Source organism: Hippopotamus amphibius, chromosome 4 (genome assembly GCF_030028045.1).
Source record: "Hippopotamus amphibius kiboko isolate mHipAmp2 chromosome 4, mHipAmp2.hap2, whole genome shotgun sequence".
In the NCBI taxonomy this organism is placed as follows: domain Eukaryota; kingdom Metazoa; phylum Chordata; class Mammalia; order Artiodactyla; family Hippopotamidae; genus Hippopotamus; species Hippopotamus amphibius.
Window position 1 is genome coordinate 70,209,334 of NC_080189.1, and position 22,785 is coordinate 70,232,118.

The 22,785-nt window shown below is 33.6% G+C and overlaps 1 protein-coding gene across 1 annotated transcript; it reads right to left on the reverse strand.

The window, feature by feature from the left end:
- Window positions 1-2,958: 2,958 nt before the first annotated feature.
- On the reverse strand, window positions 2,959-17,444 carry AGR3 (anterior gradient 3, protein disulphide isomerase family member). Its single transcript, XM_057733731.1, has 8 exons — window positions 17,426-17,444; window positions 16,416-16,551; window positions 12,552-12,615; window positions 5,235-5,287; window positions 4,610-4,686; window positions 4,293-4,356; window positions 3,778-3,861; window positions 2,959-3,037 (listed from the first exon to the last, which is right to left on the reverse strand). The coding sequence occupies exons 2-8, from the start codon at window positions 16,522-16,524 to the stop codon at window positions 2,988-2,990; spliced, it is 501 nt and encodes a 166-aa protein (XP_057589714.1). The 5' UTR covers window positions 16,525-16,551; window positions 17,426-17,444; the 3' UTR covers window positions 2,959-2,987.
- Window positions 17,445-22,785: the final 5,341 nt, after the last annotated feature.

The window sequence follows — 22,785 nt, forward strand, 5'->3', positions numbered from 1 at the left end:
GCTGCAAACACCAGGGGACTACACAATGGCGTCCCGCTGTGGGTGCTTGCCACAATCCTGCCTCCCCTAGACATTGCATAAGAAACAATTTTTAGAAACAGAAAAAAAAGCATATCTTTCTTTATACAGTAAGGATGTTTGTGAGTACACAGATTATGTACTGTGTGTCACCTAAAGTGCAATTGTGCTGTAAGGAGTGCTACTGTAGACTTGCAAGCACATCTCTATCAATCTTTGTAGTATATAATCCTGTTTGTTAAAGAAGTTTGTCTGAAGATTGGCACAGTATCTTAAGCCTAATCTAAAATTCTGGAAGATGTTACTAAGAAAACCTTGTACACATTTGTATTTTAGAGTTAAACCAACAAACAAGAATTTCTTTAGCCCCCATAATGTGCTTTATTCTGTTTCATCCTGTGAATGTCCATAATGGTGGAATACATTCTCGTTCAAGATGCATGGGTGCTTCATCCTGTGTGAAGCCCCACTAGGACTCAAGCCATCTCTCCTCTGCTCCCACATCATCCTATTACATTGTTTCATAAGGAATCATTTCTCCTCAGTGATCTATTTTAGCACTAAATTATGAAATCTTGGGAACAAAATTGCCTTATTTTTATCTAATTTATCTTTGTATCCATAATATCAAACACAGTGTCTGGCACAGAGTAGAAGTTAAATTGGGAGAGATTAAATGCTATAAAATAATTGAAGTTATTTTTCTGGAACTCAGAAACTGAGAGATTGGCTTGAAATATAAAAGAAATGTTGCTATTTTAGGCAAAAAATAAGGAGAAGGAGGGGCATCTCGTGCAGTAGCTCTAAACTGGGGTTGCCCATGTTAGCAAATGAAAGTACAGGTCACCCAGTTAAATGTGAATTTCACATAAACAGCAAATACATTTTTAGTATAACTATGTCCCAGATATAGGATAGGACATACTTATACTAAAAAAATGGTTGCTAATCTCTCATTTAAATTCAACTGGATGTTCTTTACTGATGATCCTATTCTAATCTCTTTTTAAAAGTTACATATTCAATAGTTTTTAAACTATTATCTGTTTGAAATGCAAATGAAGTTCCCCAAACTCCTCTGTGAAATGTCTATCACAGAATTGTTCATACTGTTTCAGGTAGTTGGTGTAAGTAATTTAATTCTTAATATTGGTTGTGCTAGAGCAGGAATAAATACTTTTTTTGGAGGTTACGAGGCTAAAAGTAATAGAAGTAAAGTTATATATACACATGTGGGTTCTATTCCTGGTCCTGCATTTCAAAGCTAGGGGTAACCACAGAAGTGATAGAATCTAAACCACTAATTTTATAAAGTGAAGAAATTAGTAGAAATATCAACTAGGATATAGAATTTAATTGTTAAAGTAGGGTAGAGAAGGAAACTAAATTGGCTACAAGACTACACTGATAAATATATCTTATCAAATAATACATATATAAAAATATATGAATAGTAAATGTTAGTGTATATGCATAATTGAATTATATGCAATTTAAGCACATATGATAAAAATATAAAGGCACATTTTCAAGGTAGAGTATAAGCAATTTATCACTTGTTAACATTTTTGCAATAATTGAAGAAAAATAAGTGAATATTCTATTAGTTCTTAAAACAGCAACTGAATTGTCAACTGATGTCTTCTAAGTTCGGGCAAATGACCACTGACATTTTCTGCCTCTAATATTTTTGCAACGATGGAATCAGTTAGTCTTCATACGTTAAATTATTAAATTAGAATATACCAGTACACTTTGATCTCTGAGAATTTATTAAAAAAACAAACAAAACTCTGGACTTTGATCTAAAATTTAAAAAATAGGATATTTAATAGTCTTTTGCAAAGAGGTTACATGCGTGATCAGGTAACCTATTTATATCCAAATAGATCAGATACTAAAACTCTACTTAAAATGAAATGAATAGTGACCAAATAAAAGCTGGTAGGAACCTTTCTTTCTCTGACTCATGAAATATTGGAATTAATCAGATATTGATATCATAGATGTTCTATATCTATCTCATATAAAAGTGTACTTTTATATCTCAAAAAATTGAAATTATTTAAATGCAATCAAATCCTATGAATTAGGAAAAATTTTGCCCATCTGAAACATTCTCTCTCTTCTGAGAATTACTCCCAGCAGATTATGGGATTTTCATTAGTAATTAGAATTATTCCAACTGATTATGGAAATTTTGTCCATAAACAAATTAGGATTTTTTTGTGTTATTTAAGGGAATAGAAGACATGGATATTATCTTCCAGAAGCTTCCTGTGAAGAATTGAGTTGGTGGTTGAATGTCTGATAATTTCAGAACAGACTCCTCTTCTGCTTGTTAACTGGAGAAATTCTTTAATATTCTGGAGGCAGTTACATTCTTCTTAAAATTATTGAAAGTGTTAAATATCCACCCATAATTAAATTAAGGAAGACACATTAAAGTTTTAAAATATGTTTCTGATTTATTGTAATTTGTTTTTAAAAATATATTTTAAAGTAAAAAAGGAAGTTAATGGTTAACTCTGAAGTTATGCTGCTAAAAGTTCAAATAAGTGAACAGAGATGTATCCATTTGCTTTGACAACATGCAGATCATTTATGACCTAAATTTGCAGGTTCAATACAGTGGAGGGGGCATACTTTAGATTACTTGGTGGAGTGAATGACAGATGAGGAAATAGAAACAACCAGTATAGACACCTCTTATTGAGGTCTTGTCTCCACTATAACTATCAGCTCATGACAAGCTTTCTTTGCTATTGAAGCAGGTAGAAATCAAACCACTACATTGTCACGTTCAGGTTTTGGCATTTATTGAAATATCATTTTACTTTCACAAAAATTTGCAAACACGTTAAAAATTTAAATGGTAATGTTACAAAATTCATGTACTTAGCAATTTAGTATTAATCAATTAACCAGAAGGTTTTCTTTATGACATTTGACCTCTTAGAGGTAATCCATTATAACTCGGACTGAATCAGTTTTAATGCTTTCTTCATGTTTTCTATCACTGTAATAAAAGTAAACACATATTATTCTGTTAGTAAATGAGAGTACCAAATGTTATAATCTATTAACCCCATATCTAAAATTGGCCCATTTAATAGCTGTAAAGACACGGGGATTTATCTGCAACATTAAAGAATATTATGGACATGTAAATTTTGGGATTAGATCATTCAGAGCTGTTTCATCAACTTTCTTATGTTAAACAGTTTTATCAAAGGGGTTTTGAGGGAGTATCTATTGTAACTGATTATTTTGTATCAGTATTGCTGGATCTGACAGGTATAGTTATCTTATTAAACATAGTTGATAGCGAATGTTGTAAAGATGAAAGTCCCAAGTCAGACTGTATCTCCTTGCTAATAGGCATTTAAGGAAGAGAAGAAGAGTTAATTATCATTACTTTGTGGAAATGACTCATGATTTTGATACCAGAAGAATGGACTGGCTTTTTTAAGGTTTAATTTTAATGTGTACTCTATTCTTTTTAGTGGTCTTCACGTTTAGTGATCACAAGAACTATTAGAGATCCCTGTTGAAAAAAGAGATTCCAAGGCACCCTGGAAATTCTGATTTTGACGGGAGCTAAGAGTTTGCTTTAACCACTACCACCACTACCAACCCCAGAGACTGTGATGTGTGGGTGGCACTGTTTGGGGGAAGCAATGATGGAGGGCATCAGTGACCCTTCTGACAGTCAAGCGTTGCTAGTATCTTTGTTCAAGATAATCTGTGAATACTTACATAGTGGTAAATCCTGAGGTTCATATGTGTACAGTCTGTTGGCGTATCTTCCAGTTATGTCAGCTCTGACTGTTAAAGAAGGATCTGCCAAGAAAAAAATGTCACATATATTATTTACAATGTTCTGAAAATCATTCTTGCCTCTTACTCTAAAACAAATGTTAAGCAAATTTATGTCAGTTTTCATACATGTGAATTCATGATGAGTTAATCTGAATTCTCATTTTAGTGTGTCACAGCTCTCTGTCAACATAGTTTAGAGAACTGTACTGAAAGTATATTGGGATATTGATTTAACAGCATCAGTTAATTTAAAAAATTAAAATTTATGTATTTATAAGTTGCAAATGATAGACCTAATGAGTTTGATTGTTGAACTAATAAGCGCTGTTATTGACTGGGTTACTAATGACTTCCATTTAAAAGGAATAGTACTTGAACTAGCATTTAAAAGTAAATAAAAGCAAGAAGGCTACTGATTTTGTAAATCTGATGGAAAGAGATTATACAATTACCCACAAACATGATTCTAGGCACATATTGTCCATCAGGTGATAAATTCCTATCAGTGGTCTCATGCTAGCAAAAGAAGAAAAACAAAAAAAGAATGTTATTGGATTGGGTTGTTTTTAACAGTTGACTTAAAAATATTTTATATAAACAAGGCTTTGAGTAAATTGTATATTTTGGCCTCTTACAATTCTATATAACATTCTATATCCACTAATACTTTATAGCTCATTTTGTCTTTAAAAAAAAGACAAATTTTAAAAAAAGATGCAACTTTTCCATTGATTTGAGATATTAAGAAAACATAGTAGAGGTCATGTACCATGAGATTCAGCATGATGAAATTATTCTGAGCCATTTCTTGTATTTCTTCATTTTGGGCAAACACTTTTTTTAATGCTGTGGGGAAAAATATAATGCCAGTTAGTTTCAAGGATCAAGGTGCCTTCAATATAATGTAGCACAATTAAGCTAGTATTTGGCATTTGTTTGCATCTGTAGCTTGGAAGTAAATAGTTCATTGGCCCATTGCTACTTTGTCTCTCATTGGAAAGCAGTGAGGGACAGGGTCTATCCAAGAAGACACTGAGATAATCACATTAATGAAATCACCAGTTTTATAATGTCATGTAATTCATTGACTCATTGGTTAAAACAACATCTTTCAGCCAGTTTTCCCACCTTTTTTTTGGGGGGGGGAGTGGGAGCAGGGGAGAAAGAGGGATATAAAATTCTAAAGGACATATAATATAAACATATTCAGTAGGTTACTAAGAATCATTGTAGTCTTTAAGTACCTTTGTAAAATGGTGGTACTCTAGCAGTTGTCTTTATTTATTTATTTATTTTTTGATAGAATTTCCCGAGTGCCTTCTTAACAATTTGTAACCAGGTCACTTTCCTACTTCATATTGGAAATACAGTAAGATCTCAGGAGCGAAAATTACCTTGGCTGTATTGACAATCTTCCAAGTGATGAATAACCATCAGTGGCTTGTTACTAAACAGAGAGAGTGTGGAATGGAGCCAAGTGGTTAATTTGAGTCAAAATGTACAGTGAAGTTACACTGAATGTTTTCATGCTTTCTACAAGACATAAAGTAAAAATCTCAGATTGATAAATCACAGCACTGTAGCCTGTAGTCCCGTTACTCATAACATGGCCCCACCACTGAAGATCAGCCTCACCAGAAATGTAGCTTATTAGAAATGTAAATTCTCAGGCTCCCTCCTGGGCTCACTCAATCAGAATCTCTTGGGGTAAGATGCAGGAATCCTTAGCTTAGCAAGCTTACTAGTTGACTCTTAAGTATACTCTAGTACAGTTAGAAACATAAAAGTCATTTCTGTCTCCAAAGATGAAAGGATGTTATAAACAAGATATTCATTTCCAATGAACATCTTGTATAAAATTTTAGAAGAGTCAAAGTTTTTACTTAGGTTTTTTGTTTGTTTTTAGTTTTTCAAAAAGGCTATTAATATTTGACTATTTTCACAACCTTTTATTCATGTGACAACTTATAATGTACAATCAATCTCAGTGATAGTTTCCTTCCTATATATTTTTCAGTGTCATTTTAGTTTTAACTCTCTGAAGGAAAGTTATGGTGCTCATTGACTTCCCTGCTCTTTAGAATAAGAAAAAAATAAGAATGTTAACTACAGTGAAGGATAAAATAATTATGATTTGGCTATATAAGATGTTTTTAAAATGTTTCTTTAATTTTGAGAGGGTGCCAGGTACAAAAAGAGATAGACTAGTGTATACGTATCAAGCATAAATCTTTTTAAAAACAACAGAAGTCATCATATGAATACTTGTTATTGAATAATCCTGTTTTTTTAAACTTTAGTCTCAAAAGTGTTAAGTAACACACTTTGAGTTGTTAATAATTTCATTTAATCCTCAAACTTAGACTATAAGTTAATTTTAGGTAAGAATAAATCCTACAACTACTCTCTTAAAATTTATAACACAGAAGAATAATATTTGCCAACAACTTCACATTTACTGGTAAAAGAGTAGATTAGATACCCGATGAATGAAATATTATTACCTCTTTTTTATTAGTAGAAAACTAGGCCTAAGGATATTTATTGACATTTCTTTAGACACATATAGAACTTAGACCTCCTAAGCATCAAGTGGTAATCTTTCTACTAGATAACTCTTTCTCTGATTGCACTTAGGTAGACAGAGGTGTCCTGTGAGGCAGCCCACTTCAAGGGCATGAGTCATTCTGATTTCCTGAACTGCTACCATTTCTTCCCAGCACAACAGCTGGAAACAAGGACAGCTATCTGTAGGGAAAGACATTGATGTAACTCTTGGAAAACTAATTTCTGCATCAGATTTCTGGCCAACTGGAGTCCAAGGAAAAATGTATCAAGACCACAAAATACTCAGTCTTTTTTTTTTTTTTTTTTTAAGGACTTTGAGGAATACTCAGTCTTATTAGTTCAGCTTTAAATGGGTTGTTCAGACAGTCAAAGCAAGACAGTAATCCGTTTCAGGAAGAGTTTCTGTTTCTGGCAGACACTGAAGTAGGAATACCTGAAAAAGGGCTCAGAAACTTTTAAAGCAAAGAGGCAGGTGGTAAATATTTGAGGGTTTGCAGGCCGCGTGGTCTTGTTCGCAACCGCTCACCTCTGCCATTATTGTGCGAAAGCAGCCGTGGGCCATATGCAACCAGGTGAGAGCAGCCTTGTTACAGTAAAACTTAGTTTATAACACTGGAATTTGAATTTCAACTAACTTTCATGTGTCACAAGATATTCTTCTTCTTTTGGTTAAAAAATTTTTTTAATGTAAAAATTATCCTTAGCTTGCAGGCTAAATTGAAATAGTGGTCCCTGGTCTTAGGGTTACCAGGGGGATGTGTGGGGGGGAGGGATAGACTGGGAGCTGGGGATTGACATGTACACACTACTATAGATGACCAACAAGGACCTATTGTACGACACAGGGAACTCAGCTCAAAATTCTGTAGTAACCTAAATGGGGAAAGAATTCTTAAAAGAATAAAAAAAATTAAAGCATTTTAAATTGCGGGAAAAAAATCTTGTGAACTAGCACATCAGATTGTGAGAAACTTGAGTGGGAGAAAAAGTTTTGGGGAGCTGTATTTCTGAGATGCTCTAAAACCAGAGCCTTCCACGCCTAGCTGTTTACCAGCATCATTTGGTGAATTATCTTTTAAAATTCTATGTAGTTTTGATTGAAAATAAGTTACAAATTCAGATGGTTTAAAATTCAAAAGTTAAAAAAGGAAAAATTCTTTCTCCCATCCTGCCTTCAAGAAGTAAGCAGTGTTACTATTTCCTAAGTTTGCTTCCAGAGGTTTTCAGGTCATATAGTAAAATACATGTGTGCATATGTGTATGCTTGTGTATATATTTATGCAAATATATATGATTGCAAATATGAATCATATATGTTCATATGCATATCTACATGTATATATATATTTTTTCTTTTTTAAAAATACAAATACTAGCACACTATACACATGTATGTGTATTTCACTTTTTTAGCATAATGATGTATCTTAGATATTATTCCCTTGCGCTTTTGTATAATATTCCCTTATATGGATCATCTTTAATTTTGTAGTCACCTCAACATAGGTACTTAAATTCTTCTCAATCTTTTATGTTTAGATTGTTTTCAGACATTTAAAAAGATGCTTTGGTGAACGTGATGTTACGTACATATAATCTTGTACGTGGGTAGGTATATTTGTAAATAAATTTTCAGAAGTGGAATTTCTGGGTCAGAGTACGTGCATTTATAATTTTGACGCACTGTGTATACTTTCCATAAAATCTGTACCAATCTATATTCTCTTTGATAATGTGAGAGGTAACTATTTACTCTCACTAAAACTGGTTCTTGAGCTTTTAATTCTTTCATCCAGTAGGTGAAAGAGGGAAGTTAATGTAGTTTTACTTTCTTATAAAAAATAGTCACCATGTATAAATACAGCTGCTTGGTGTACCTCAAAAACTGGCACAAGAGTGCAAAGCAATTATATTCCAATAGAGAGCTTAAAAAATAAAATAGTCACCATATGACCCAGCAATTCTACTTCTGAGCATATACTGAAAGAAAATGAAATCACTATTTCACTATCTCAAAGAGATATCTGCATCTTCCTGTTCGTTGCAGCATTATTTATAATAGCCAAGACATGGAAGCAACCTAAGTGACTATCACTACATTTGTGACAACATGAATGAATCTTGAGCGTGTTATGTTAAGTAAAATAAGTCAGAGACAAATACTATATGATCTCACCTATAAGTGGAATCTGAAATCTAAAAAAAAAGTAAAAACCAAACTCATAGAAACAGAGAGTAGATTAGCGGTTTCCCAGGCTGGGGGTTTGGAGGTGGAGAAAATGGGTGAAGGTGCACAGATGGTACACACTTCCAATTATAAGAGGAGTGAGTCCTGGGAATCTAGTGATGACCAGAGTTAACAATACTGTATGGTATACTTGAAAGCTGATAAGACAGTTCATCTTAAAAGTTCTCACCACACACATACACACACACACACACACACACACACCCCTTAGCTGTGTGAGGTGATAATTAACCTTATTGTGGTAATCATTTTGCAATATATACGTACATCAAATCATCACATTGTGCACCTTAAATTTGCACAATTTTATATGTAAATTATATCTCAATAAAGCTGTAAAAATTAATCAATCTTACTCATATGTTTAGAGTACTAATTTTTTTATTCTGTGAACTATCTTTCCTATCTTATGTTCATCTTTTCCATTGACTTGACCTTTTACTTATTGATTTATGTGAGTACTTCGTATATGAGAGAAATTCACTCTTGCAGTATGTGCTGTGGTTTTCTGTATGTTTTGTAGTTTTTGCCTTTTTCCTTTGTTTATGATAAGTTTTTGGTTATGCAGAAATTCACATAATCAAGAATATTGGTCATTTATTTAGGATTTTTCTTCTTTTTTTTTCCTTTGGCCATATTCAAGTCTAAAGAAGGACTGGGGTGAGGCAAGAGTAGCATCTGGGGCACAAAAATTAAGTGTTTTGTTTTTGCATCCTAGATATCCCTCATGCCTCACCCTAATTCTACCCTATTCCAAGAACATAAAGAAATAAAATTTTGTAATAGTATCTTCTAGTATGTTAATCATTTCATCATTATAATTAATCTTTATCATTTATTTTGATATAAAATGTGAGGTATAGAAGTTTTTTTATTTTTCACAAATGGCTATCAAATTCTCTCTAACAATCATTATTTTACATACTCCTGATATAAAATGCCACTTAATCATGTAAACAGTTTCTGTAGTATCCAGTTTTATTTCTGTTCTCTCCATTCTATTCAGTTCATTTACCAGTAACATATTGTTTTATTAAAATGTTTAATGTTGATTAAGGGCTAGCCCCCACTGATTTCTTTTCAGAATATTTCTAACTATTTATGTCTGTTTTCATGTGATTATCTTAAAAATTTTTTAACTGTAGAGAGAATTGACATTTTTTACGATGTTGAATCTTTCTATCCAAGAAATTTCCCTTCACATAGGTTTGTGATTTTTTTTCGCCAGTAGTACACTTAGTTCATATAAATTTTGTACATTTTCTGTCGTTTATCCTGGGATATTTCATTTTTCTTTTTTGCTATTTTTTTCATCTTTATTAGACTACAATTTCTTTAAAACATTGTGTTAATTTATGATATACAACAAAGTGAATCAGCTATAGTATACATATATCCCCATATCCCCTTCCTCTTGAGCCTCCCTCCCACCCTCCCTCTCCCACCTCTCTAGTTTGTTACAAAGCATCAAGCTGCTCTCCCTATGCTCTGTAGCAGCTTCTCACTAGCTATCTATTTTACATTTGGTAGTGTATATATGTCAATGCTGCTCTCTCACTTCGTCCCAGCTTCCCCTTTCTCCCCTGAGTCCTCAAGTCCATTCTCTATGTCTGCATCTCTATTCCTGCCCTGCCACTAGGTTCATCAGTACCATTTTTCTAGATTCCATATATTGCGTGGGCATACGGTATTTGTTTTTCTCTTTCTGACTTACTTCACCCTGTATAACAGACTCTAGGTCCATCCACCTCACTACAAATAACTCAGTTTCATTCTTTTTATTGCTAATATTCTATTGTATATATGTGCCACATCTTTATCCATTCATCTGTTGATGGACATTTAGGTTGCTTCCATGTCCTGGCTACTGTAAATAGTGCTGCAATGAACATTGGAGTGCATGTGTCTTTTTGAATTATGGTTTTCTTAGGGTATATGCCCAGTAGTGGGATTGCTGGGTCATATGGTAGTTCTATTTTTAGTTTTCTAAGGCACCTCCATACTGTTCTCCATAGTGACTATATCAATTTACATTCCCACCAACAGTGCAGAAGTGTTCCCTTTTCTCCACACCCTCTCAGGCATTTATTTTTTTCTAGATTTTTTGATGATGGCCATTCTGACTGGTGTGAGGTGATTTTGTGGTTTTGATTGCATTTCTCTAATGATTAGTGATGTTGAGCATCTTTTCATGTGTTTGTTGGCCATCTGTATGTCTTGTTTGGAGAAATGTCTATTTAGGTCTTCCACCCAGTTTTGGATTGGGTCTTTTTTTTTTTTTTTTTTTGATAATGAGCTGCTTGAGCTGCTTGTATGTATATTTTGGAGATTAATCCTTTGTCAGTTGCTTCATTTACAAATATTTTCTCCCATTCTGAGTGTTGTCTTTTCATCATGTCTATATTTTCCTTTGCTGTGCAAAAGCTTTTGTTTCATTAGGTCCCATTTGTTTATTTTTGTTTTTATTTCCATTATTTTGGGAGGTGAGTCAAAAAGAATCTTGCTATGGTTTATGTCATAGAGTGTTCTGCCTATGTTTTCCTCTAAGAGTTTTATAGTGTTAGTTATATAAGGTATTTTATAAGTTTCTTTAACCATTTTAATTATTTATATATATAAATGCTGTTGATTTCTAGATATTAATTTAGTCTCATCTAATTTAATTGAAACTTCATACTTCTGAATACTTTGAGCTGATTCTCAAGTTTTTCACATACACAGTCATCAGCTGCAAATGAAGATTCTTTCACTTTCTCCTACGTTTTTCTCATCTAATTGCATTAGTTAGTATCTCCAGTGTTAGAACAATGTTAGTAACTGTGGTGATTAAAGAATCCTTCAGTGGGATACTTTGGTTTTTGCTGGGATGGATAAGTTTTTTAAATTCAAATAAGGATTTATCATTGTATTAAATGCCTTTTTAGCATTTGTGGAGGTAGGAGATACTTGTATGATTTGTGTCCTTATAAATATTAAATTATTTTAGTTAACAGATTTCTTAATTTTGAATCTTATGGCTTTCCCAAACTGAATCTCACTTTATCAGGGTATATTCTTTAAGTGTTCTGCCAGCTGCTCTTTGCTAATATGTTGTTTTTTACCTTTGTGTTTGGAGATAAGATTATTTTAAAGACTTCTTTTTTTTTTTTTTTTTGGTAATATTTGTTCAGTGTTGAGAGTGTTTTACTCAGTTCTTATTTGGAATCTTTTCTTTTTCTTCAAAGGGTTGAATTGAATGTTCTTTAGATATTTGATAAATTCTTGGGGTGCTTTTAAAAGTACAAGTTTCTCAGCTCCATCCCCAAAGATTTAGTAGATCTTTAGTAAATCTACTAGATCTACTTTAGTCACTCTTGGTCATTGAGTGTATAACAGTGCTGGGCACATAGAAGTGGATACTCAGTAAGTAGTTGACCCTGAATATAGATTTTTGAAGAAAGTTCTCTGAGTTGTTCTGATGATCAGACAGCTTTGAGAAGTGCTGCTATAAGTCAGGTTCCTATTTAAGGTTGTATAATGCCCAGTGAGTATTGCTGTTTTGTTTATGCAATTTATATTCAAAAGTTTGCTTGGTGGATGTTAACTAGACTTACTGTAGTAATCATTTTGCATATATACAAATATCCAATCATTACTTTGTATACCTGAAACTAATATAATGTTGTCAATTATTCCTAGAATAAAAAAGCTTCCTTGGATAATTAAGAAATTAACACAAAAGTATTTAGAGCTGTTGTTTATTAAAAAAATTCTAATAGCAATTCTTAGTCCAAACAGCATACAATATCAGAGTAAATTCTTATTGTAGCCTTTGAAAAGCTAACATGCTAGTTTTTGGCTCCCTTATGAGGCGGTATCTGTATCATCTGTCAAAGTTAACTGAGAGGTGTTTTACCTTTTTTGAATATGAAAGAGACCTTCCTCATAAGTCTGCACCCAAGTGATGTCATCTCCCCATCCTAAAACAAAAGAGAGAAATCAATGTATTAACTCAGGACTACCGAAGAGTTCTGAAATGGGCATGTGATAAGCAGTTATCTGTCTACAGATACTTATGCTACCAAGTAGTTGTCTGACATAAGGTATAGAGGATATATAATTATAACTAAATACAAAGAGGTTGTATCCTTTCAGGTGATATTACTGAGGTTTTGTGACAGTGTTTTAAATCTTAAGGCCCATGGCATTGAACCCAGTAAGTGTTCAGTAGATGCTATTATGATTAGTGTTGATTGAAAGGACATCTCTGGACCATGCAAGAGTTCTGGCTTTCAGAATGCACAGGAGGAAATAGTTAATCTTAGCACACTTTGTAAATCTATCAGGAATACTTTGGACTATACTGAACAGTGTCCTTGAATCTTGAGTGCCAAGAGATGTTGACTCCCTCAAAGTCAGAATACATCATGAAACAAAGGAATTTCAAATTTTGCTTTGAGTTTTAACAGGGAAAAAAATTCTGGCATGGGAATATCATGGTTGAGAGACTCAATAAAACACTTGTTTGGTAAGCATCCAGAAGAGTGGAGAGGGAAACAGAACACAAAGAGTGGAGAGAGAACCCACTAGCCTTTAAAGAAGTGATATGAGTAGTTGGGAATGTGTATTACAGATTGAAGAATAAGACCATGGAGGAGAAGAATGCACAAAACATCCAGGAATATTTCAAAGTATTTTCAGGAAATGTGTCAGTCTATAGATGAAAAAGGTTGAATAACTTTGAAAATAGAAATATTTTCAGGCTAGTTTGGACCCACATTTTCCCAGTTGTTTCATATGTTGCCAGACTGGAGTTTCTGGTTTTGGTAAAGACGGCCAGGACTTACAAAGCAGAATTATGAAGCAGGATAAATATGATTCCATGATTTTTGCCTGGCAGGTTTTGGTTGGTTTGTTTTTTTAATAACAACTTTATTAAAATATAATTCATATACCAATACAGTTCATCCATTGAAAGTATATATTTTTTGTATGTTTACATAAGTGTGCAACCATCACCACAATCAATTTTAGAAGATTTTCATCACCTCAAAAAGTAACCCTGTACCCTTTAGTTATCACCACCTAATTCTTTCATCTCCCACAACTCTAAGAAATATCTAATCTACTTTCTCTCTATATAGATTTTCTTATTCCAGATATTTAATGTAAGTGGAGTCATGTAAGATGTGGTGTATATTATGACTGGATGCTTTCACTTAATACAATGTTTTTAAGGTTCATCCATGTTGTGGCATGTATTAGGACGTCATTCTTGGGCTAAATATTATTCCACTGTATGGGTATACCAAGTTTTGTTTATCCAGTCATCTGTTGATGGACATTTGGGTTGTTTCTACTTTTTGGATTTTATGAGTAATCCTGGTATGAACATTTGAGTGCAAACTTTTGTGTGAACATATGTTTTCATTTTTCTTGGGTATAATGTCTAGAAGTGGAATTGTTGGATCAAATGGTAACTAGCTGGATCAAATTGTAGCTATAATTTTAACTTTCTGAGAACCATCAGACTTTTTCCAGTGACTGCATTATTCTACACTCTTACCAGAAGTGTTGTTGGTTTGGTTTTGCCTGATTTTAGAATCCTAACATTGGAAGACATCTTACATTAGCTTAGTATCCCCACCTTAGCAGGAATCCTTCCTGTCTGTAAAAATCCTGAAAGATTTTCTTTACAACTTTGCTTGATCACATGCAGTAAGTTCATGCCACGTTTTGCATTAGATAAAAGGTATTTTGAACACAGCCAGTGAGACTAGGCTCCTACTTAATTTCCCTATTCTGTTGCAAATATCATTCAGTGTCAGACTGTCAGCAATGGGAAGAACTAATGTTCTCTGCTCCTGTTTAACTTAGTTCAACAAATATTAAAGGAACATCTGCTATATGCCTTGCTCCACTTAGCACTGGGTGTAAAAAGGTAAGACAGTATACTCCCTGCTCTCAAACAATTCATTCATAGCTTGTAAGGTAGTCATATTGTATCATGACTATTTTTATACACTTTACCTCATAATCACAATTGGCCAAAGATGGTACAGAATTTAAACTCTCTTCAGGGTCTCTGTTCATTACCATAATTAATAATTCATAATTCAGTACTGGCTTTGCTTACTTGTCATCTGAGATTTTATTCATTCTCCACTATGTATTTATTGAGTACTTACTGTATGCCAGGTACTGGACCAGGTTCTGGGTGCAGACCAGTTCTTTTGATTCAAAAGGAAGTTGAGATTTTGGAGTTCACTTTTTTATTGAACCATTTCTTACCTTTTTTCCAATTAATACTCCCTTTTCTCCCTAACACTCTATTTAACTGGTGCTTCTCCCCACTCTAAGCAGCTCTATATGCTACTTGATACATTGTACTCAAACTTCCTTTTCACCCCACCTGCACCTTAAATCCTCATTTATTCTGAGCTTTACTCTCTCAGTTGTTTTCTATATGTCAACAGAAGGTAAAGGGTTAATTTAACCAAATGCAAACCAATTCTGAATAATGGAGTTCCCAGCTGCTGTCAGTCATCTCCCCTATTGAAATAGTTTAACTGAAATAGCAGACTCATCAAGTTGTTTAAAATTTATTGTACATATTGAGTATTTTTTTCACAAAATTAACCAAATAGCTTTAATGGACATTTGGAAGTGAATATACAGAATGTTGGTATCTTAATTATAGTTAGAGCGTGCTGTTTAACTCAGCCATCAAGGGTCTTTAAGGGCAGTGAGTAGTTTGGTCTTTGGCATTTTAAGGCTACTGAGTTCATTATTTTATAATTATTGTGTGTATATATAGAGATACATGATAAAGTACACTTAGGGAAATATTTCCCTCTTTTATTTATTTTGCAAAATCTTATTGATTTTTTAGACTTGTAGTTTCTGTGCTTTTAAACTGAAGTGGAATTAATTATCTTGGCTGAACATTAATGGGCAATTGGCTGGCACCTAACACATCCGTTAAGGAATGAATTAACTTGGAAAGAAAGTCAATATTTTAAAATTTGAAATTTTGCTGTAGCTGATCTCCATGTGTTTGCTCCAGTCGCATTATCATTCCAAGTAGCAGTCAAGTGTTTTTTGGTTTGTGCTACTAATTTAGAATTAGCCATGTGGAGAAAAAGATTTTCTTTCCATTTCTAGTAGCTGGAAATGTAGGAATCAATTTTGAGAATTTTCTTTATGAATTATTTCTTTATAGATGAAGATATAATTATTTCTTAGGCCAAAGTAAAACAGTTGGCACAAAATAGAAATGTTTTCTAAACAATGTAGCCAATGACAAATCTAGATTATGCCCTCTAAAATTACTGCAGCTGTTTTCTGGAGTCAGCATAGCAAACACTTGGTTAACCAAAATTCTTGGAGGGTGGAGATAAAGTATAATTTTCTGGGGATCCCAGTATAAAATCATTCCAAATTATTTTCTTGCCTGAATAAATAGAGGACAGGGTAATATAACATATCAATCAATAGTATTTTCCAGGACTTTGGTTACCAAAGTTACACGCAATGAAACCAGTTCTCCACTGTTTCTGTACAAGATGCAGGACACTGTTATTGTTTGTCATTTGAGTTGGCTCACTCTTTAAAATTAACCAATCAGCTCAGTTTGTTTTTTTTTTCCTATTTTAAAATGATACACAACAAAAAATTCGGTTACTTGAGTTGGCTTTATAACTAGACTGTGGGGAAGAGATGATGAATTTTAAAACAATCCAAATGACTGAGTTTAGAAACTAAAGTGAGATTTCAGTACCTCTTGAGAGTGTCTGAGGAGGTCTCTTTTCCTTTTTGATTGCGATGGCAAGGCTGGAAGAAACTGTGATGAGTAAGAGGCAGAGAACCAAAGCTGAGTGTAACATCATGTCTTCTCAAGAACCCCTCAGAAGAAGCTGGATGATTAAAAAAAAAAAAAAATTGTCAGAATCTAGTAGGTTACCTCAGGCTGTCATTAAGACATTTGTTAAGAGTTAGACCAAACCTGTGCTGAGAGATTGCTCTGCTTGTGTGAGCTGACATGGTACAACCACCTAGAACTTTCACATTTTATTTTTAAATTATTATAAAAATAAAATCAACTCAATAAATGTCCACTTGATGCAAAGCCACATTTGGGGCATCCTGGGAGCAGTACAATGACGTTGAAAGAGAACTGGACCAGGGCACCCAAAGCCTACTTCTGACAGTATTCTAGTGCTCATGGCACTGCATTAAAACTCAAATAAAATCATGTTGATTAAAGGCCTTGCAACTGCTAAGTGCAACGGAAAGGTGACATTTGTCACGCATATTCTTTGCCCTTTGATTCTTCCTGATCTAATAGATTAAAACAATATTTTAACTCTATGCCAAGACAGTAAGATTAGGCATGAACAAATACTGCTTAAAATAGAACTGAGAGGAAAAAATAGAATATGGAGGAGCTTGTTCTTCAGTTCCTCTATAGTCATTTCTTTCTTATCCTTCCATCATTTACTCAGCCCTTTGCTCTTAAATTTACAACCCTGCCCTATTTAAAAACCATTCCTCTCATTTTAGTATCTTTGTCTTGCCAGCAGTGCGTCCCTTCCGTCCTCTCCTGGATTGAAAATGGTTGGTTTGGTCCTATTTAAATTATTTTCTTTCCTAATCTGCAAGGGAGCCACTTTTAAATTACTTTGTATTGAGAAACACTGTTAAACAATAACCATGGTGCTGATAAGAATCTCAGTCTAAGTTCCTATAACTTATCAATACCATAAAACATTTCAGCGTGCCATCTTTTACCTTATGGACGTCATCTTGCACGGTAAAGACTGAAACAAAGAAAGGGTAGATTTCAGTAGCGGGTAAAGACAGCTGGCTCTGGAACACAAAGTCCAAAGACGGGAGGGCAGGCTCTGTCAGGGTGAAAGTTGCAGTGGAAAAATCGAAGCAACCGTCTAGGGCAGAGTCTTAACTTGTGTCCAGTGAGCTTCAGGAAGGTCTATGATTGAGCTCCTGGAGTCTCAAAAATCCCTGAAATTGTATGTAAAATTTTATGTGCCTTTGTTTTCTTTCCTGGGGAAAAGAGCTCCTAACTGCCTTAAGATTCTTTCAGGGATCTCCAGAAGTAAGGAGTTAAGAAAAAGTTAATCTGGAGGAAACGTTAGAAAAAGTTCTTTATGATAGAGACTGAGATTAGTAGATAGAATCTATATCAAAAGAGAGAAGTTGTAACTTCACCATTTTCTTCTTTTAAAGCTGCCAAATGTAGAGTGCATGGGAACTGAATTTTTTTCAGATTTCAAGTTACTATGTACTATTGTCAGACTGTTGTATTTAAGAAATCAAAATATTTGTTTCTGTTTGAGATAAACTGTAAAATAGATATTAAATATATTCTATGACAAAGCCAATCAATTTATATATTATTATCTTTGGACGAACAGCAATTTCTCTGGTAAATAGAACATGAATTACTTATGATCCTCTAGTATCAGATATGTGGGTTAAGCTACTTGGGGGACACAGATGAATATGACATGGTCATGGCCCTGGAGCAACTCACACTGCACTCCGAAGGCAAATAACCACGTCTACAATTAGGTGCTACAAACACCAGTAGTTAGCATTTTCTGACACAGTATTTTACTTTTTCAAAAGTAATTCAACATAAGCCATTTACATAAATATTGTGTAAAAATTCTCTATAAAACTAAATGGAGTGAGATTTTACATTCTTTTTAAATATTCTTTTCCATTATGGTTTATCATGGGATATTGAGTATAGTTTCCTGTGGTCTATAGTAGGACCTTGTTGCTTATCTGTTCTATACATACTAGTTTGCATCCGCTAACCCCAAACTCCCACTCCATCCCTCTGTTCTCTTTCCTGGGGAAGAGAGCCCCTAAAGAATATTAAAAAAAGAATGTGTGTGTGTGTGTGTGTATATATATATATATATATACCTGCATCACTTTGCTGTACAGCTGAAATGAACACAACATTGTAAATCAACTATACTCCAATAAAATTTTTTTTTAAAAAAACCATGGAAGAACAATTGTTACTTGCGGTGTAATTTTTAAAGGGTCACTTTTGGTCAATGTTAGTTTATTATAATATCATTAATAGAAGTAGAGAATAAAAGTATGAAGCCAACAAAGGAAATCTAGTTCATTAAAAGACTAAAAATATCATTTCATTGAACATTCCCTCTGCTTTACTGAAGACCTCACTTTTGTACAGCGATAATTTGATTCTTTAAGCATAACTGAGCTTGACCACTGATTAAATAATCTGGAAATTTTGCTTGCTTACCTGAACTAGTCAGTGCTCTTGCTGGAAGTGTATTCTGGATGTTTCTGATTACAAATGGGTGTGGATTTATAAACACACACACAGGCCCACACACACCTGATCTACAGCCCCACCTGCATTGAAACAAGAGCACAGTCCACCTGCAAACTTGTCTGAGGCTTGTCTGAGAAATCTGTGCTTCTTTCCAGTTCTCATGCTCTCACACTAAAAAAAGTGTCTTCTTTCTTTTTCTAAATTGAGATTGAGTATCCTCATAGAATGAGGCCAAATACCACTTTTGTGCTTTTTTCTCATCCACCTTTTACTTCCCAAGGTAATTTAATGTTTGGCTGGAGTTCAACACCAAAAAAAAAAAAAAAGAAAAAGAAAAGGTGAGAGGATGGGGGAAGGAACCGGTATGAATGTAGGAACTGTGTATGCACCATTGTTCTTGATGAAAGGTCAGTGAGGCTTGCAGATTAGATAGAAAGCAAATAGAAATTCCTAAGCTTTACTCTCTTTACAGGAGTATAATTAACAGCTAAAGATAGCAGCCGTCCCCCTTTTTTTTTTCTGAGAGAAAGAGGAAAAGAGAAATAAAGTGCTGTTTTAAAATTTAACCTTTTTATAATTTGATGGCTCTTTATAGTCTGTCTATAAAACCCCTTACCTTACCATGCCAAAAAATAGGAAAACAGGCGATTAGATATTTATTTATCTAATAGATTTCTTTAAATTGTATAATTAATCCATGATTATGGTAAAACATTTTTAAAGTGTGGAGTTCTGCCAAAATAAAAAGTAAAATTCTCTTCCCCTTCACTAGCACTACCATTCTCTGCTTAATCCACCCCCAACACACACACACACCCCCAACAAGGTCTACTTCCTGGACTTAATTGTTGTTAAAGTGATCTAGGGCAGGGTCATCAAATCTGGCCCACTTGTATTTGCACATGTCAAGAGCTACGAATGGTTTTTACATTTTAAAATGGTTGGGTGAAAAATAAAAAGAATCATACTCTGTAATGTGAAAACTGTATGAAATTAAAATGTCAGTGTCTGTAAATAGAAATTACTGGATGGAGTGCAGCTGTGTCCATTTCCTTATTATTTTTTACGATTACTTTTACATCCTAACAGCGAAGTAGAGTACTGAGACAGGGACTATATGGCCTGTGAAGTCTAAAATAGTTACTGTCAGGTCTTTTATAGAAAAAGTTGGCTGATCTTTAATCTAGGTGGTTGTTCAACAGATTTTCCCCTTCCTCCCTACCTCCCTCTATCCCTTTGTCTAATTACTCACTATATGAATAAATGTGCTGCTGAAGAATGGAGGTGGTGGTTATCTTCTGACATTAAAGAGAGTGTTTCAACTTTGGATATAGTGCTGGTTTGATTTACCATAAGAAAGTAGCCATTATTCCTGTACTACATCTCTTAAAAGCAGGAATGTTGGATTTTGTTCTATAAAGATGGATATATGAATATAGGATACTAAATTTGTATAGTAAATGTATTCATTTCATATAGTAAATGTATAGTCTTCCTACTGAATCTTCCTTGTGATTCCAAGAGAAACCACAGGTAGCCAGATTGTATTATCCTTTTACTGATTCATATATTCGTTTTGATTCATGTATTCGGTTAATTGTGCTTTCTTCCTTCTATAGAATTCTCAAAGGGAACCTTCCTTGGAACATGCTACTGAAATAGAATCCTTCCTGCTGAAGGTTAAGGAACTTGACCTACAATTTTAATTTTACATCCAGCACTTACAAAGCAAAGAAACAGCTGGGCAGTTTTCCTTTTACAGAGAGTTTTCCTCTTACAGAGAGTGGGAAAGCTTTCACTTTGGTAGTGGTTTATAGAAAAATCTTAAAACATTCTGACATGCCTATTAAACTCCTCACAGATTGTCTATTTTAATAGATAGTAAGAATAAGAAAGTCAAGTACTTAAGGGTTAGTGAAATGAGGTCCCAAGTTATCTGCCCTGATCCACATCATTGGCTCTTTCCCACTAGTGTGATTGTGTAATATGTCCTGTGAACCAGGACAACTTTGAGAGAAAAAGGAGGTAGGAAAAGCCATTGAAATTCTGTAATTTTAGATAGTATTTTGAAGTATATATTTGTCAATCAAAATTGGTTTTATTGTATAATAGATCACAAATAGCTCTATTAAAGCTTATTCTCAAAAGTAAAACTCTTTAAAATATATTCATGTACACCTTGGCAAAAATTAAAAAATTATTCTTTGTATATACATTAATGTTACTCAGTTTCTTAAATATACTTGTCTCTTATACCAGGTGGTTGGTATTTTCTGAAGATTTTTCTAGTACTATTGATCTTTATTTTCCAGTGTGATCTTATATTTATTTTTTCATAAAATTGCCTGCAATCATCTTCAAAATTGTCCTTATGGTTAATATATTTAGACTTGTCATCAGCTTCAATTGTTACTTCTCTGTAGACCATACTATTTTTAATTAAGGAAATACTCTTTTCATAGTTGCTTGTTTACCTGCTAAATTCAAGAAAATTTATTTAAATGGAGGATGACATTTTTATTCTTATAAGAAATTTAAATGTTATTGAAAAGTGATCTCAAATACTTCCTGTTTCTTTCTGTTTAAAGTCACTTCTTCAACATTTCATTCCATTTGGGAATAGAACATAAATTTATCTAAATAAAGACTTTTAATAAGTCACGATAGTCCACACTTAATTCTTTCAAGGGCAGCAACCCATATTTTTACAAGATTAATAGGTCATATAAATCCTAAATTGAAGTTAGGATTAGCATTACCTATCCATTTTGTGTGTGTGTGTACATGTATTTGTGTGCCCATCTCTCTGTGTTTCAACTTGTCTCTCATTGAGAATATATACAAAATAAACAGTACAAAAAGGTCGACAGTGGGAAGTAGGTCTGCCTCCATCTTCCAGTGTATGATTCTCCTTCTTAGGGCAATAATTATTATCAACTTCTTGAACTTTCTTCAGGAAATTTTTTTCTCTATATTCAAGAATGACGCTATCCATTTATCTACCTACCTACCTACCTATCTATCATCTCTGTATATATCTACATATTATATTTTTCATTTTAAAACAAATGGTGTCATTCTATCAATATTTACAATCCTGTCTTTTTAATTTAATAATATTGGATATTGTAGCATATAAGAAGAGGAATTTTTGAAACCATTCAGTAAATGAAAGAGAAAGAATATACTGTATAAAATGTTTATTGTCTTTATTTTCTAAATCCTGTAGAGGCAAATATTTATTTTTAAAATACCGATTTATGGGAAAAAAAAGAGTCTTTGCTTTAAAGGAATAAGTATCTCCAGAATTTGTTACTGAGCTATGTTAATTTACGACAAACATTTAAAAGTATAGTGTTTTTATAAGCTTCTCATGTTCAGTGTCTGCAACCTACAGATACTCTGTCAAGAATGGTTACATTTCCCAGTGTAAAACAGTAGCCTTTTCATTTCCATTAAGTATCTCAAGTCTCTGAACTTTCAGGATACTACAACTAAACACTTGATAAACGTGCAGTATTTTCACAATATGGATATAAATGGGATTTATTCCTTGGTACTTGTCCTATGGCTACGTAAGATTAAATAGAATTACAAATGTCACTTTTGGACTAGAGGTTCAGTCCTTCAGTTGGGCTCTTACCTGTAGCCTTTGGGAGTAACATTTTCCTTTTACCCATAAAAATGTTCTGTGCCCACGAATAGGCAACACATTTTTCCTCTGATAGAGGGAGGTCTGGGACCTAGACTGGCCTCTCAGTTTCCCCAGATCCAGTTTGGGGAGAGCCTGTTTTGGAAATCATGGGCGAAG

Bases quoted from the DNA above. Each gene is read 5' to 3' on its own strand.
- AGR3 (XM_057733731.1), bottom strand. From the start codon at position 16,524: ATGATGTTACACTCAGCTTTGGTTCTCTGCCTCTTACTCATCACAGTT. The intron at 5,288-12,551 runs GTAAAACACCTC...CTCTCTGTTTAG, and splicing joins CTCTTTCATATTCAAAAAAG to TAACAAGCCACTGATGGTTA. The intron at 4,357-4,609 runs GTACATGACCTC...TTCTTTTGCTAG, and splicing joins TCATCATGCTGAATCTCATG to CATGAGACCACTGATAGGAA.